The following is an 18,538-nucleotide window of genomic DNA, read 5'->3' as shown; positions in this document are numbered from 1 at the left end:
AGAAGAGCTACTGAACTGCTACAACTACTAAAAACGCTAAAGTCTACCTAAAGGCAAAACTTTTCTTTCATTTTGGACAGAGTAAAAGAGTTAACTCCTCTTTATTTGCCATCTCTGACCCACTAGTGAGATTTCCCTTCACTTCCTGTCCCATAGCCAAAGAAGTGAGAGGAAATCCCTCAAAAGTGAGGGAACCCCAGTGTATCACCAGAACCACTAGACGCTGTCCCCTCTATTGTTGTTCTGATATCAACCCAAAATTTGGGATTTTCTTTTATTTTCACTTTCCTTGATAATGATAAACAGGAAAAATAGAGAGGGTGAATATCCCCGACGGGAGCACAGACAGCAACAAAACCTAATAGGTGCTTTAATCCTTCTTCACGCTATCCAAAACTAAAAAAAAGTAGTTTTGCCTTTTGTTATACTTAACCACTTAAGAGAAGTATGGGTTTTCTTTTTTTTTTGGCTATTCATACTTATCTAGCTGGATACCGCATCAGACCGCTGCTGCCATCTCTTCGCTGAGAACCAAGCCACCAAACATCGCCGATGGCTCGGTTCTCACTCCTCCCCGAGCGGAGAGCTGCTGACTGTCAGTCAGCATCTCTCCTGCTCTGATTCTCCACGCTCATTGGAGTGCTGAGCTGTGGAGGGGTGGGGAGCGGCTGTCTTAGTGGCTCGCTCTGACTGCCATCAGTCAAGGCAGCTGGCGAATCCAGACTTCTGAAGTCGGGATGGCGCGGTGCCTCGACTGATAGCAGTGACGCCAATGGATTCCAGACCGCTCTCCGCTGAAAACGGGTCACAGGTGTGCAAAACGTATTGTACTCCTATGACCCAGAGGAGAAGCCCAGCCTAAAAAGCTCAGGCTGGACTTTTCCTTTAAGAACTGGAAGGATTTGTCTCCTTAATGACCAGGCCATTTTTTGCGATACTGCACTGCATCGCTTTAACTGACAATTGCGTGGTCGTGCGATGCTGTAACCAAACAAAATTTATGTCCCTCCCCCCCCCCCCCACAAATAGAGCTTTCTTTTGGTTGTATTTGATCACCATTTTGCTATAAACAAAAAAAAAAAAAAACTGACAATTTTGAAAAAAAAAATATATATATATATATATTTTTTACTTTTTGCTATATTAAATACACCCAAAAAATCAAGTTTAGGCCGATATGTATTCTTCTGCATATTTTTGGTAAAAATCGCAATAAGCGTATATTGATTGGTTTTCGCAAAAGTTATAGCGTCTACAAAATAGGGGATAGATTTATGGCATTTTTATTGATTTTTAAATTTTTTTTTTTACTAGTAATGGCGGGGATCAGCCATGTGATATTGCGGCAGACAGATCGGACACTTTTTTTTGGGACCATTGACATTTATAGAGCAATCAGAGCTAAAAATAGCCACTGTTAACTGTATAAATGTCACTGGCAGGGAAGGGGTTAACACTAGGGGACTATCAAAGGGTTAAGTGTTGCCTAGGGAGGTGTTTCTAACTGTGGGGAGAGTGTAGTGACTGGAGGAGGCGACGGATCGCTGTTCTTAATCACTAGGAATAGCAGATCTGTCTATCCTCCCCAGACAGAACAGGGATCTTTCTGTTTACATTGACAGATCCCCATTCTTTCTCTCTCAGGAGCGAACGCGGCCGCCGGCCACGCGCATCGGCTCTGGTGTTGTGGCGCGCCCCCTAGAGCTCTTAATGCAGCCGACGTACAATACGGCGATTCGCCCAGGAGAGCCAACCTGCTGCAGTACAACTGCAGCGGCTGGTCTTTAAGTGGTTAAAGTATAACTAAGGCAAAGCTTTATTTTTTTAGTTTTGCATAGAGTGGCGAGGGATTAGAACACTTGTCAGTTTTTATTGCTGTCTGAGCCCCCATTCAGCAGATTCCCCCTCTCTATTTGTCCTGTTTACCATTATCATTGAAAGTAAAAAAAAACAAAAAAAAAAAAAAAAACCCAAATTGTATCCTATACATAGGGGTCGCATTTGTGTGCAGATCTGGCAACTAGCAATATTTTTTATAAAAGTGGATGGGGCTAGAAGAACACACAGCAAAGTCAAGAGATACAAAATGGGTGAAGAAGGTTATTATGCAATTACATTTGACTGTAGACACAAAGGAAACTTACTGCTGCTAACTATTATAAAGTTAATCAAGCAATTTAAATAATATTTACCATGTACCTTAGTCTCTTAGTTTTTTTTCCCCTGAAAGTCTAACAAGTGGACTAATGTAGAATCCAATCAGATATTTATGTCTCAAATGCCCTAGATAAAAAAACTATACAACAAATGCTACCTGCACTGCCACATGTGTGCAGCAGAGGGCAACAAAAAGCCAATATTTTCTCCAAATGCTCAATATAAAAAATATATACAATAAGCTCAAATCAAGTATCCTAACCTTTGCCTGCTTCCCTAGAGCCTCTATTAGTATTTTGTTTTTTTCTTTTTGATACATTTTATACCTTTTTTACTATTAGCAACTTTTTTTCAAAGGGGTTTTGGTGGCTTTAAGCTGCTGTAATTACTTCTAAGAGAATCGAGTCATGTGACATCTTTACGATCTGTTTCCATAATTGGAGACAGTTATTTGATGAAATGGATTTAACTGAGCTGGCAAATATGTTCTTCTCCATGCCTCATAATTATTTACATAGATTTATTTTTCTACAAATATTTGTTAAAACCCATGCACATATTCTTCTCAGAATGACTTGTTTCTTGTAGACAGCTGCATTTGTTAATACAAGTAGCAGCTGTCACATTGCTCACTGAGGTTATAAATTTGATAGGCATAAATAGAATTGTGACACCCAGCAGCCACATGGTAAAAGCGTGACTGTAAAAAGGCTGGACTGATATATCCAAATAAAACTTTCTACAAAACAAAATCTTACACTTGCTCTAGTCAAAGCTTAAAAATTGAGGCATGATTTCAAATTAAATTGAAAAGTTTAGCATAGGCTCATTTGTAATGTGGTTTAAGGTAATGCGCTGTTTGTCGGAGCAGGGCAGGGTTCGCCCAATCCCAGCTACTTTGGCCAAATGTAAAGAACCCATAGACATGAGATCACAGCGGTTCAATTGTGTGACAATCTATAACCAAAAACAAGTGCAGCAACACCCTATTATAAATCAACAATCAAATAATATTAATATATAATTGAATAGCCAAATCAAAATACAGTGTAACAATACAATAGCCATAAAAAAATATACAACATACTGTATAGTGCATCACATATCAGTGTATACAATAAATGTGCAACAAATATTCATATATACACAAAAAAGGTGAAACAGACAAAACACTATGATGAAATATCCAAGAATAGTGAATAATGCCGTGTACACACGAGTTTTCGACCGAACTCGTCCGCCAGAACGAATCCGTCGGACAGTCCAACCGTGTGTGGGCTTCAGACGACTTCCAACGGACCTTTTCGGTCGAAAATCAGACGGACTTAAGATTTGAAACATGTTTCAAATCTTTCCGACGCATTTGAGTCCGGTCGAAAAATCAGTTTGTCTGTATGCTAGTCCGATGGATGAAAACCGACGCTAGGGCAGCTATTGGCTACTGGCTATGAACTTCCTTATTTTAGTCCGGTCGTATGAATCCGTCGGACTTTGGTGTGATCGTGTGTAGCCAAGTCCATTTATTCGAAAGTCTGTCGGAAGTCCGTCGGAAAGACCGGCAGACCTTTGATGCCGAATACACGGCATAAGTCACAATTCAATGATCAGTGCGCTTCTTCTTTAAATTTCACACTCAAAGGTGTTCACTTTTCACCCAGTGCAACTCCAAATTGTTCACCTTTACAATTTGACTTCTGTATAATCATGAGGTCTATCTGGCATTAATCCCCACATAGGAGTAAACTGATAATCAGGTCTCTTTTGCAGCAATCCAGCTCTCCTCACGGATCACCTCAGCATTATCAGACTCATAAAAGAGAAAAGAACTCTAATGCCGCGTATACACGATCGGAAATTCGGCCAGCAAAAGACCGATGAGAGCTTTTGGTCAGAAAATGCGACCGTGTGTATGCTCCATCGGGCTTTTGCTGGCGGAATTCCCGCTAGCAAAAAAATGAGAGCAGGTTCTGAATTTTTCGGTCAGAAAAAGTTCCTATCCGAAAATGCAATCGTCTGTACAAATTCCGAAGCGCAAAATTCCTACGCATGCTTGGAAACAATTCCACGCATGCTCGGAAGCATTGAACTTCATTTTATCGGCTCGTCGTAGTGTTGTACGTCACCGCGTTCTTGACGGTCGTAAGTTCAGAGAACTTTTGTGTAACCGTGTGTATGCAAGGCAAGCTTGAGCGGAATTCCATCGGAAAAACCATCCAAGTTTATGTACGGGGCATTATAGTGCTCACTGAATGTATTTTATGCAATAAAACCATTTTAAAAAACCCTCACAAAGCTTGTGCACATGTAATTCATCCAGGCACAGGACAATGCAGAGACACCGCTTACAGAACAATGTTTCGTCCAATAGTGGGCCTTTTTCTGAAGAAATCTCACTATTGGACGATACGAATAAAGAGATGGAGCCTGACCTTTTATGATTTCATCACACTATGCAAGTCGGTGGAGTATGTTCTCCTAGCAGTGTGTCTGCATTGTTCTGTGATGTGTCTGATATGTGATGCACTATATATTTTTATGGTTATTGTATCACACTGTAACGCTGTATTTTGATTTGGTTATTCACCAAAGCTTCCACTGAAAGAGAAAAAAAGTATTTTTGGGGATTCTTTCATTTATTGTGCAGGTTGGTTATTTTCATTTGTATGACAATCGCATGTCTATGGGAGCTGCTGCTGGCATCTATCACAGGTGCTCTAGTTAGATGACACCTATCATAATCATTATTTTTCCAAATGATAAATAAAAAAAAAAAAAAATGGAGAATTTACTTAAAGGAAACTGTTTCATTGCGGACCTTCTTCTGAAAATGCTAGCTACCTGTCCCTCTTTTCAATACACTGACCTGAAACAACCATGGGACAGTTAAAACTCCTGATTTGGATATTTTTATGCATCAGTGATCTAGAAAGTATTAAGGCCATTAGATCAACATGACAGTCAATCAAAACGCATTTTTTTTTTTTATTAAAAAGGGATGAATAATACCAGCCCCCATATTTTTCCCAGAGCCTGTTTCCAATAAGTTGCCTACAGATGTTTAAAGCCTACCGTTACCCACAAATGCTGAAAAAGGTTGCTATAAAACAAAACACTGGTGGGTGGCAATTTCTACCTGTGCTGTCTGCCTCCAGCAGAATCAAATGCATTCTTAGGTTCCTTTTGTCTGCCACTATATCACCACTGTATCCTGCAGTGGTATCGAAGGAAGAAACCACAGCATTCAACGGGGGGTGGGGGGGGGGGGGGGGGATGACAGACAACTGGAAGTGTTGGAAGCTGAAGATTCTGCTGGAGGCCACGGCTCTTGAAGACCACAAAGTGAGGACTCGCTACCTGCTACAGACACAGCTGCATCGAGGAATTATCACGTGTCCACCAGATATCCCCCTGCTGAGCTTCCTCAGAGACAAGATGTTTGGCTAGGTGGTAAGGGGATTTCAGAAGGTAGGGGTGTCCTCTTATTGGGGTCTTGAAGAGCCATGGAGGCACTGTGAGGCCTCAAACCTTGCACCATGGATGGAGTTCCACTTGTAACCTAATTTAAAGCAGCTTCACACCTCAATTTGGATCCATGCAGTAAAATGATTACAGGTAACTACTCTAACCCAGCCTGGCAGAATTTATTAAACCACTCAGATGCAATTTTATAATATAATTTTCAGAAGACTGGCGCTCTGAGTGATAAGTGTGAATGTAATCTCCAATGATTGATAAGAGTGTGACAGATCATTAACTGTCAGTAGTAAGACCTGGAATACCTATGAAGACCTCCAGGCAACAAACAGGTAGGTGATGTTTTACAAGAGGACTTCCACTTTTGCTGCATGACTGTTGAGTACAGTCTGGGTCAACAGACTGCGGTGAGTTGGGATGTTGAAAAGTATGTAATTGGGGAATAGGAATACATACCAGCTGCCTGCTGAGGCATAAAACCACCTACTCCAGTTAGATTAATGACAGCTGCTTGCTGTGCAGATAAAGTCTGTTCTTGGCTACTAGAACCATGTTCCAATCCCTGGCAGGGTGAAAACAAAAAGTACATGAATAGTAATCATTTCACTTTTCAATTTATCTTAAAGCGGAACTTCAGTCTTTTTTTTTTTTTTTTTATCTTTCCATCTATTAAATCCTCTGCCTTTGTTTTAACTTTGGATAGTAAAACATTTTTTTTCTGCCAGTAAATACCTTATACAGCCCACTTCCTGTTTCTTGTCTGGGAAAAAAAGCCTAGGCTTATGACATCATGCATAGCTCTCTCTCTCACTCTCGTAAGAGTTTGCCAGGAAAAGGGCCAATGAGAGCTGCAGAACTGGAGGTGTGCCTATGTGTGTGTGTTAATCCAGGAAGTGAACAGGCAGCAGCTTCAGCTGCCCACAGTTAAAATGGTTGCAGCCAGACTCAGTGGAGGGAGATTTCTGCAGCATATTTGGCAAGTCCAGAATCACAGTATATATAAAATAATATGCAAAGTGGCTGGAGGGAAGCTTCATAATGGCAAATATGTTTTTATTACAAATTATGTGAGCAGACTGCAGTTCCTCTTTAAATAACGTGAGACTTGTAACAGACAGGGTACACAAAACATAACTCTCATATTTCCAAATATGCCTATAATTTTGGCCATACCCCACAGGTCTTTTTTGTAAACAGCACTATAGTATGTTCATATGGGTTTATGTAGTTTGCATTTGCAATGCTCAGTATTCAGTAATGATTTTATGAGTCACTGAATACAAAAGCTGCATAATGAATATCTATGTACAAGGCCTCATGCACACAGGATGTTTTTTAAACTCGCCTAGAAGCCTTTCCTCCTGACAGCAGCATTTTGGCAGAAAAACAGCCTGACGCTTGTAAATGTATCTTAAGCTTTTGGACGCGTTTACAGGTGTCACGAGTTTGGGCATTACCTCATTTCATTGGCCAGAATAATAATTTATTCTGGCCATTAGAATGAATTAACGCTCAAGCACTCACCATGCCTAGCGTTAATGCGCGTTTAGCAAGTCAAGCGTTTTTTTCTGCCAAAACGCTGCTGCTCCTGGACGCATTGGCAGTGGGGTTTTTTTTCCTGCCTCAAACTAAACGCTGCTAAAACCCCATGTGTGCATGGACATAGGCTAATATTCAGGGGAGTTTAGAGGCAGAAAGAAAAAAAAAAGCCTGACACCCCTAAAAGCAGCTGCAAGCGTGCACAAGGACTAAGAGGGCTTTCACACCGAGCTGCGGGGGGCGTCGGCAGTAAAGTGACGCTTACAGTCATTTTAGCAGTGCTATTCGGCGAAAAGGGTTGATTTCAATGGGGAGCAGCGGAGGAGGAGCGTTAAACACACCACTCCTTTACCGCTCCAAAGAAGCTGCTGGCAGGACTTTTCCTGACATGCTGCCAGCGCACCGCTTCGCTCCAGCGTCGCACTGGAGACAATGGAGCAGCTGTTTGAGGGCGGATTGCAGGCGCTATTTTTAACGCTATAGCGCCTGCAAAACACCCTCGATGTGAAAGGGGTCTAAATGTCTAGCTATGTGCTAATGCACAGTGAAATATGGATTGCAGGTGTAAATAATGGCAAAATCCACCTTGTGCAATTGTCTGTATGTTTTGTGGCACTGAGGTACTAAGTCTAGGGGCTCCTCCTCCATAGCTATCCACAATACCCAACACTTCAGAGATAGAGGAGCTTGTGACCTTCTTCATAGGGCTCAGGTCTGGCATCTGATCACTAGGCCAGAGCACTGTCACATGACTGGGGGAGGGATGCCACTGTCACCGACACCAGTCATCGAGAGCTGTGGAGGAGGAAGGAGGGGTGAAAAACTACTGGTTTGGTAAATTGGGTTGGGGAGGCCCTTTTAGAGACACTGCTTCATTACACTGTCAAAGCATTCTATCGTTAACTGATGCTTCTGGGCATGGAGGAGTATGGGACCTTGTCGTTGACAATGCTTGGTTCTAAAAGTAAATCACTAGGCCTGAGCACTGTCTAGAGGACCAGAGGAGTCATGCAATTTCCCCCTCTGGAACCAGACATCCGTTATTTCAGTGTCTGCGAACGAGAAAGGAACAGTGGGGAATCGCTAGGAAGGTGAAAATAGGGAGGTAGTGGGCCCCCCCCCCATTGGATGAGCAGGGTAACAGTAAATCTAGTTATGGAGAATCTGTCACTTTGCCCTTCTGCGTACTCCTCCACTGCTCCAATACCCTGCCAGAACAGTAGTTCTCTTACAAGAGAACCGATCACTTTGCGCAGTCATTGATATATTTTTCTAGGTGGTATGAGACTGCAAATTAAGTTATTAAACTTAAAAAAACCTAACTAAAATCTTGCTTATTTTGCAAGGGATTTCAATATTTGCAAAATTCTATTTTATTTTATTACGTTGCCTCTGAATATAGAGGTCAGTCCTCCCTTATTCCATGACAAAAATAGTTTCCTCTACATGATTAAAAGAACCAAAAGGAAGTGTGTGTTATATTATGGAATGAATTCCCACCATGAAAAGGACACACATATCAGAACAAAAAAAAAAAAAAAAAAAAAACACATTCAAATGAATGGAAAGACCTATATTTACCTATCATGCAATTCCCACTTTTAGAGATACACACACTACTTTTGTGTGTACTTTTTTCAGATGTAGTCATGGTTAGGCAAAGCTAGATGTCCTAGTGTCTGTGCTTTATATAAAAAAAAAACAAACAAAAAAAAGCTGACTTCTACCGTTTTCACAGCGCCTCCAGGTGCTCACGTGACTCCGGGCTCTCTCCTCTCCCAATTTGACAGCTCCAGCGAGCGAGGCCGAGAACTCCCGCTGACGTCAGCCGAGGAGGAGAGAACAAGGAGTCACGTGAGCGCCGGGAGGCGCTGTGAAAACAGGTAGAAATTAGCTTTTTTTAATAAAGCACAGGCACTAGGACACAAGTTATTTAACAGAGGGGATGGTATAGAGAACATAGATTTGTAGCAGCAGGGAGGGGAGCAGAGTGGCGCTAGTGGGAGCTGACAGGCGTGAGGTGGGGGGGGTTGTAGTGGGACACAGGAGACCAGAGAGCAGGGCTGCGGATGACGGAGGCACGTAAACGGACCACGGTGTTAGGGCTCAGCAGCCATAATAAACCGTGGTTAGTTTACAGGGGGAGGGCATATCCAGGCAGAATCAGACAGGTATTTGAGGTGACACAGGGGGCCAAATTACACAGCACAAGCACTGTGCTGTATAACATACTTTAAAGGAACAGGATTCTTTCTTTTTTTTTTTTTTTTTTTTTTTTTAGGTTAACAAACACTTTAAATCCTCTACTGGATACAGGCTAATTTCACACTTGTGATCCTGTTGCAAGATGTCCCCAGCCACAGCCTTGAATAAAAAGGAAACATGCTAGAATATGCAAGGAAACTACTTATCTACTTTGCAGATTAAAAACTGCCAGTGGAGGGGGGCGATGCCTCGCTTATCCATCCAGTGGTGGAGCAACACATGCAATTGGCGAGTATTTCTCCTCCCTACTGTGTCCTAAATAAACAGCCCAGGCATGAATAGTAAGTTTGACATCAGCTGAAGGGGAATCACTAAATACCTGACAGGACACCTCCACCAAAACTTAGGAAGTAGTTTAAATATCTACTTTTTTCATACAGTTCCATATCAATAGGTGTCTGCATAGTTGAGTCACTTAGTCTTGTTTCCATGGCTTATGCACAAAAACATAGGGACTGGCATGCAGAAAAATGGCAGCAGGCGCTCTAGGAGTCAAAAGGAGGAGTGAGGAGTCAAAATTTGAAATATTTGGCTGTAGAAAAAAGGCATTTTGTTCGTAAAGGACTGGAGAGTGATACAATAAGGAGTGTCTGCAAGCAACAGTGAAGCATGGTGGAGGTTCCTTGCAAGTTTGGGGCTGCTTTTCTGCAAATGGAGTTGGAGAATTGGTCAAGATCAGGATGGATACTTATCTGCCATGTTATAACATCAGGGAGGTGTGCGATTGGCCCCAAATGTATTCTGCACCAGGAAAAGGACCCCAAACATACAGCCAATGTCATTAAGAACTATCTTCAGCATAAAAAAAAAGTCCTGGAAGTGATGGTTTGGCTCACACAGAGCCATAATCTCAACATCATCGAGTATGTCTGGGATTACATGACGAGACAGAAGCATCGGAGGCAGCCTACATCCACAGAAGATCTGTAGTTAGTTCTCCAAGATGTTTGGAACAACCTACCTGCTGAGTTCCTTCAAAAACTGTGTTCAAGTGTACCTAGAAGAATTGAAGAATTGATGCTGTTTTGAAGGCATTTTGTTAATTGATAAAACTATTAACACTTCTATTTCTGAAAGCATTCTTAATTTACATCATTTTTTCACAACTGCCTAAAACTTTTGCACATTACTGTACATCAGTGTCTGATCATACCATCCTTCTCTTTTTGAGTGGCAGTGGCCTCAAAAGAAAAGTACAGATAGAACTCCACATTTGGAGATTTTTTTTTTTTAGCCAAACTGGAAGTTGTAAAAATGCATACTGACAGAGTACATTGCTTCTGGGAGAATGTCCTTTGGATAGACGAGACAAAACTGGAGTTTTTTTGGCAAGTCACAGTCTAGTTTTAACCACTTGCCACACAGTCACGCACAGTACATGTATGTCATGGTGTTCAAGCGGTTATACCAGGGCCATGGCTGCAGCTGTCAGCCATAACCCAGGTATTAAAATTTTCAGCTGGCAATGAAAATTAGGCTCCCTAACCTATAAAATTGATCTGAGCAGCTGATTAGCCGCTGGATCACTTTTACAAGCAGTGGGAGGGGTTGTGTTCCCCCTTCTACCACTCTCTGGTGCGCGTACCTTTTCTGTGCCACACCGGAGAGCCCGGGATCCAATCTGACGGTTACGGCCACTTACAACAGAGGTGATTGGGCATCGAAATGTTCCCGATTATCTCTATGGTCTAGGAGACCAGAAGTGACAAGCATTTTGTCACTTCCGGTTAGGGAAAATGTAAACGGAGCCATTTTTTTTTCTTCTGAAAAGCATGAGGTCATTGTGTTTTTTTTCTTTTAATCTCATGCTTTCATTGGTAGGGGAGAGATCTGGGGTCTTATAGACCTCAGATGTCTTCATAAAGGGGACCTGTCATACTTTATTGCTAATCACAAGGGATGTTTACATTTCTTGGGACAGCAATAAAAGTAATAAAAAAAAATAAAAAAGGGACAGTGTAAAAATATTTTTTTTTCAATAAAATAAATTTTAACATTCTTCAAAGCGTCTCCATCCCTCCGTGCTCAGAGGAGACCGCATACATCGGTCGCAAACGGTGTTCACACCACACGTAAGGCAGCGCCGCAAACATTATAGAGAGAGCAATAATTCTAACTATAGATCTCCTTTGTAACTCTAAAGTGGTAACCTGTAAAAAAAAAAAAAAAAAAATCAAATGTCACCTATGTTTAACTATTGTATTTTGTCGCCATTCCATGAGCGTGTGTAATTTTTAAGCGCAACATGTTAGGTATCTATTTACTCGATGTAACATCCTCTTTTATATTTTACCAAAGAATGGGGTTATATATTGTGTTTTCTTGCATTAAAATTAATTTAAGTGTATTCTTTCTAGAAATTTTTTTTTTTTTTTACAAGTAAAAACAAGTGTGTCAGAAAAGGCCTGACCTTCAAATAGTTAAAGGCAAAAAACGTTTTGGGGCTGGTTTGCTGCATCTGGCATAGGGTTACTTGAAGATGTGCAGTCCACAACCTTCAAAGGCTATCAAGGAATTTCAGAACGGAACATGCTGCCAGGTGTCAAAAAGCTCTGTCTCAGTTGCAGGTCATGGGACCTCCAACAGTATAAAGTCTCAAAACATACAGGTAAAGGGATTTAAGAATGGCCAAGAACAAAACATTTGGCCATTTTGGAAGTGGAATTCCATGAGCCCTGATGTAAATCCTATTGAACATCTATGGAAAGAGCTGAAATAAATTCAGTTTGAAAAAGGCACCCTTTAATCCGGAGACAGCTAGAGCAGTTTGCTCATGAAGAGTGTGCCAAACTACCTGTTGGAAGGTGCAGATGTCTCATTTCAAGCTACAGAAGTTCTGTTATTTTTGTTTTATTATTAAAAAAAAAAAATTCAGTTGAAACCAAAATTAAAAGAAGTCTCATTTTATCATATATGGAACATGCAATCACTTTAGTCACTTTCAAGTTATTTCAGAGAAAATTGTGAGTTCTCTTTTCATGGAAGGGTACTGAAAAATTTGTGTGTGTATATATACACACACACACACACACACACACACACACACACACACACACTACTGTGAACAAGTTTTAGGCAGGTGTGAAAAATGTTGTAAATTAAGAATGCTTTCAGAAATGGAAGCGTTAATAGTTTATTTTTATCAATTACCAAAATAAAAAGTAAATGAACAGAAGAGAAATCCTAGTCATCTTTGGTGTGACCACCCTTTGCCTTCAAAACAGCATCAATTCTAGGTACACTTGCACACAGTTTTTGAAGGAACTTGGTAGGTAGGTTGTTCAAAACCTTGAAGAACCACAGGTCTTCTGTGGATGTAGGCTGCCTCTAATCCTTCTGTCTTCATGTAATCCCAGACAGACTTGATGTTGAAATCAGGGCTCCGTGGGGGCCAAACCATTACTTCCAGGACTCCTTGTTCTTTATGCTGAAGATAGTTCTTAATGACATTGGCTGCATGTTTGGGGTTGTTTCCCTGCTGCAGAATACATTTGGGGCCAATCACACTCCTCCCTGAAGGTATGGCATGGCGTAATGGAAAAGTATCTGCCTTTGTTTCTCAGCATTTAAGACATCATTGATCCTGGCCAAATCTCCAACTCCATTTGCACAAATGCAGCCCCAAACTTGCAAAGTACCTCCAACATGCATCACAGTTGCCTGCAGATACTGATTGTACCACTCTCCAGCCCTTCAGCGAACAAACTGCCTCCTGCTACAGCCAAAAATTTCAAATTTTTAATCAGTCCAGAGCACCTGCTGCCATTTTTTCTGCACAGTTCCTATATTTTAATGCACAATTGAGTCACTTAGTCTTGTTTTCACGTCGGAGGTATGTTTTTTTTGGCTGCAGTTTTTCCATGAAGACCACTTCTGGCAAGATTTCTTCGAACAGTAGATGGGTGTACCTGGGTCCCACTGGTTTCCCCCGTTCTGTGCTGATGACACTGTTGGACATCTTCTGGTATTGATGGGAAGTTTCCTTGGTCAACCACTGCATCTACGGTCCTCAACGTTGACTGTTTCTTTGTGCTTCTTCAAAAGAGCTTTAACAGGACATCTTGAAACTCCAGTCTGTTTTGAAATCTTTGCCTGGGAGAGACTATGCTAATACAGTAAAACTACCTTGTGTCTTATTCCTGTGCTCAGTCTTGCCATGAGGCATGACCTGTGACATGAAACAGTCTTCTACAACTTCACCTTAGTAGCAGATTTTGACTGTTCCTCACTCCGTGTTAAGCCTCCTACACATCTGTTAAGCTCAATGACCATGTTTCAATCTACATATGAAACTGATGATCATTAGCACCTGCTTGGTATGATTTGTTAATCATTCACCTGACTAGTTCTACAAAATCCCTGACTTTGTGCAAGTGTATGTTACAAAGTGTAAGAATTGATGCATGTTTGAAGCCAAAGGGTAGACACACCAAAAATTGATTTGATTTAGATTTTTCTTCTGTTTGCTCACTTTGCATTTTGTACATTGATAAAAATAAACAATTCAAATATATATTTTTGAAAGCATTTTTACTTTACAGCTTTTCTTCACACATGTCTAAACTGTTTGCACTGTACTTACACATATATACTGTATATGATACATATGATGTTGTGTAAGGTATGTTAACCACATGGGTTTTCAAAAAAGAACCTTTTTCTAGCAGACAATCTCATGCTAGCTCATTTATTTTTCTGCTGCAAAGTAAATACTGTAGGAAAATTAGGTCACCCAGGTATTCCTACAAAGTATGTATGAAGCTGATTCAAAGTTGAGTTCACTGTAGTAGACAAACACAATCTTCTATGTATGTATACCCTGGCATAACACTTACCGATGGTAAAAGTCCCAGCTGATCCCCCTGCTGCTGGGGACTGGATGTGGCAGACTGCTGAGGTGAATACTGGGACAGCTGAGGCTGCTGTTGCTGCATTGGGTTGAATATGAGTGAACCGCCAGGAAGCTGTTTCAAAGATGATACCCAGTTTGAGAAACGTGCAGTGCACTTCATTGCAGAGTGTGGTCACACAACAGTTCAAATGCTTTACAAAATCAAAGAATCACCTAACTACAAGTTATAAGAAACACTGTATAAACACACAACGTGTAATGCTTTGTGAGAGGGAATTGTTTTTTAACCAAACTAACTGAATTAGTGATATTTTATGCACTAGAAAGCTTGTCAGGAATGCCCTTCACATACACTATAAGAGTTAACCACAGTAAGTGCAAATATTTTACAGCCTTTATTTTTATATTAATATTTTAGCTGTGCACCCCTAACACAAAAGGCTCAATTTACAAAGCTTTAACAACAGCCTAAGGCACTCCATTTTCCATTCCATGTAACTGTAGCGTTCTAATTTCACTGGATTCAACTTAAATTATGGTTTTCAAAATAATTCTACATGTTGGTGCTTTAGATTGGTGAACTGAGCCCATTGTAAAACTGTTATATATAAGGGCCAGATGCATGAAAAATGTGCTGTCAGTGCAAACCTCATTCATAAAATAACCAATTCATACTTTTACATTTATTTTCATTTAGAACTATACAAATGTCAGTCGCAGACTGGTTGTCATGGACAACAGTGCATTTTTATACACAGAGTTCAAAGTGTATACGTCTGTACATGATTTCCAGCTAAGTAGCTATAAAATATTTTCTTGTTTCTTTAAAGCGGTCCGCCCAAAAAAAAAAAAAAAAAAAAATTAAAAGCCAGCAGCTACACATACTGCAGCTTCTGGGTTTTAATAATAGTACACTTATCTGTTCTGGAGTCCAGCGGTGTCGGCACTGCTGCTGATGTTTCCATCAGCTGTTGGGTGGTGCTGCCGCCGCCATTGCGGGTAAGGGAACCCGGCAGTGTAGCCTTATGGCTTCACACCGCGAACCCTACTGCGCATGCGCGAGGCCCTGCTCCACTCTCCTACTGGCACAGTGACGGGGAGGAGGAGGGAGCCCCGCGGTGACGTCATGGGCCGCGGCGCGGACTCCCGGAAGTGGGAACAGACAGGTATCCTGTCACCCCTCGCCCCCCGAAAGGTGCCAATTGTGGCATCGGAGGGGGAGAGGAGACAAATGAGCGGAAGTTCCACTTTTGGGTGGAACTCCGCTTTAAGGTTAAATTTCACATGTTGCAAAAAAGGTGTTACTGAATATTTATGTTTAGGAATTTAAAAATATTTTTATGATTGTCACTTTAAACGTTGTTGCCTTTAATGGATTCAGAGGCATATTTATAAAGCAGCGACTGACGTTCACCAAACATTACCTGCAAGTGAATCAAGCGCTGTCATTTAAAACGTACTGTACCAGGAAGATTCATCTGCACTGAGGGTTTGGTAAAATTTCACATTCTTTGCTTTATAAATAAATCCCTAAAGCTGGCCAAAGACAGAGCAAATTTATTTCCTAAAACCACGGGCATCTGGCAAAGGGTTACTTGAAGCTGCAACCATAGACGGTGTTACATAGTAGGTGAGGTTGAAAAAAGACACAAGTCCAACCTGTGTGCATGATTATATGTCAGTATTACATTGTATATCCCTGTATGTTGCGGTCGTTCAGGTGCTTATCTAATAGTTTTTTGAAACCATCGATGCTCCCCGCTGAGACCATCGCCTGTGGAAGGGAATTCCACATCCTTGCCGCTCTTACAGTAAAGAACCCGCTATGTAGTTTAAGGTTAAACCTCTTTTCTTCTAATTTTAATGAGTGGCCACGTGTCTTGTTTAACTCCCTTCTGCAAAAAAGTTTTATCCCTATTGTGGGGTCACCAGTATGGTATTTATAAATTGAAATCATATCCCCTCTCAAGCATCTCTTCTTCAGAGAGAATAAGTTCAGTGCTCGCAAACTTTCCTCATAACTAAGATCCTCCAGACCCTTTATTAGCTTTGTTGCCCTTCTTTGTACTCGCTCCATTTCCAGTACATCCTTCCTGAGGACTGGTGCCCAGAACTGGACAGCATACTCCAGGTGCGGCTGGACCAGAGAGTCTTGTAGAGTGGGAAAATGATCGTTTTATCTCTGGAGTTGATCCCCTTTTTAATGCATGCCAATATTCTGTTTGCTTTGTTAGCAGCAGCTTGGCATTGCATGCCATTGCTGAGCCTATCATCTACTAGGACCCCCAGGTCCTTTTCCATCCTAGATTCCCCCAAAGGTTCTCCCCCCAGTGTATACATTGCATTCATATTTTTGCCACCCAAATGCATTATTTTACATTTTTCTACACTGAACCTCATTTGCCATGTACTTGCCCACCCCATCAATTTGTTCAGATCTTTTTGCAAGGTTTCCACATCCTGCGGAGACGTTATTGCCCTGCTTAGCATCGCCCGCAAATACAGAGATTGAACTGTTTACCCCATCCCCCAGGTCGTTTACGAACAAATTAAATAGGATTGGTCCCAGCACAGAACCCTGGGGGCCCCACTACCCACCTCTGACCATTCTGAGTACTCCCCATTTATCACCACCCTCTGAACTCACCCTTGTAGCCAGTTTTCAATCCATGTACTCACCCTATGGTCCATGCCAACGGACCATATTTTGTACAGTAAATGTTTATGGGGAACTGTGTCAAATGCTTTTGCAAAAACCAGACACACCACATCTACAGGCCTTCCTTTATCTAGATGGCAACTCACCTCCTCATAGAAGGTTAATAGATTGGTTTGGCAAGAACGATTCTTCATGAATTTATGCTGATTAGTACTAATGATACCGTTCTCGTTACTAAAATCTAGTATATAGTCCCTGATCATCCCCTCCAAGAGCTTGCATACTATTGATTTTAGGCTAACTGGTCTATAATTCCCAGGGATGTATTTTGGGCCCTTTTAAAATATTGGTGCTACATTTGCTTTTCTCCAATCACCTGGTACCATTCCAGTCAGTAGACTGACAGTAAAAATTAGAAACAATGGTCTGGGAATTACTTGACTGAGTTTCCCAAGTACCCTCGGATGCAAGCCATCTGGTCTCGGGATTAATTAATGGTAAGTTTCCCAAGTCTAATTTTAATTTTGTCCTCTGTTAACCATGGAGGTGCTTCCTGTGATGTGTCATAAGGATAAACACTGCAGTTTTGGTTACTGAAGCCCCCCAGATTCCCTTGTGAAGACTGAGGAGAAGAAAAAATTCAATACCTTCGCCATCTCCCCATCCTTTGTAACCAGATGTCCTTCCTCATTCTTTATGGGGCCAATATAGTCTGTCCTTTTTTACGGTTTACATACTTAAAAGAATTTCTTGGGATTTTTTTGCTCTCCTCCGCTATGTGTCTTTCGTATTCTATCTTAGCCGCTCTAATTGCACCCTTACATTTCTTGTTGCATTCTTTATAAAGTCTGAATGCTGATGATGATCCCTCAACCTTTTTTGAAGGCCTTCTCCTTTGCTTTTATATGCATTTTCACATTGGAGTTAAGCCATCCAGGACTTTTGTTCGCTCTTTTAATAGCCAATGGGATGCATTGGCTAATGCCCTTATTTAATATGCTCTTAAAGCAAACCAATCTCTCCTCCGTGTTCTTTGTTCCTAAGATTTTATCCTAATTCATGCCTTCTAACAAGGTTCGTAGTTCAGGAAAGTTTTGAAATTCAGTGTCTTTGTATTCCCCTTATGTTTCCTATTTGTGTGATTGATACTGAAGCCAATTGACCTGTGATCGCGGTTACCTAAATTGCCCCGTATTTCCACATCCGTGATCAGGTCTGTATTGTTGGTAATCAGTAGATCCAGTAACGCTTTATTTCTAGTTGGTGAGTCTACCATCTGAACCATGAAATTGTCCTACAAGACATTTAGGAACTGGAGAGCCTTAGACCAATGTGTGGTTCCCTCCGCCCAAATCCATGTCTGGATAATTAAAATCCCCCATTATGATAACACTTCCCATCCTTGCTGCTAATCCAACTTGTGATAGGAGGATCCGTGTCCCCCCGCTTCTCTCAGGTTAGGGGACCTATAGCATACTCCCAGTAATATTTTCCCCTTAGCTTCATCCCTTTGGAGCTCTACCCATAAGGATTCCACCTCCTCCCTAGCTCCCTTAGTGATGTCATCTCTCACATTCACTTATACATTATTC

The 18,538-nt window shown here is 41.3% G+C and overlaps 1 protein-coding gene across 5 annotated transcripts in view; it reads right to left on the bottom strand.

Annotated features, from left to right (window-relative positions):
- Positions 1 to 18,538, bottom strand: part of SUPT20H (SPT20 homolog, SAGA complex component) — a 130,869-nt gene that overhangs the window by 8,195 nt on the left and 104,136 nt on the right. For 2 of the 5 annotated variants that reach the window (XM_073613296.1, XM_073613294.1), the window contains exons 22-24: positions 14,271 to 14,399; positions 10,397 to 10,432; positions 6,088 to 6,193 (exon numbers count right to left, since the gene is read on the bottom strand). In XM_073613296.1, coding sequence (XP_073469397.1) covers positions 6,088 to 6,193; positions 10,397 to 10,432; positions 14,271 to 14,399 — 271 coding nt within the window. The remainder of the gene's footprint in view (positions 1 to 6,087; positions 6,194 to 10,396; positions 10,433 to 14,270; positions 14,400 to 18,538) is intronic. The other 3 variants (XM_073613297.1, XM_073613295.1, XM_073613298.1) reach the window with 2 other exon arrangements.

Source organism: Aquarana catesbeiana, linkage group LG02 (genome assembly GCF_042186555.1).
Source record: "Aquarana catesbeiana isolate 2022-GZ linkage group LG02, ASM4218655v1, whole genome shotgun sequence".
Lineage (NCBI taxonomy): Eukaryota > Metazoa > Chordata > Amphibia > Anura > Ranidae > Aquarana > Aquarana catesbeiana.
Note: the sequence above shows the minus strand (reverse complement) of the source record. Positions and strands in the feature narration are given on the sequence as shown.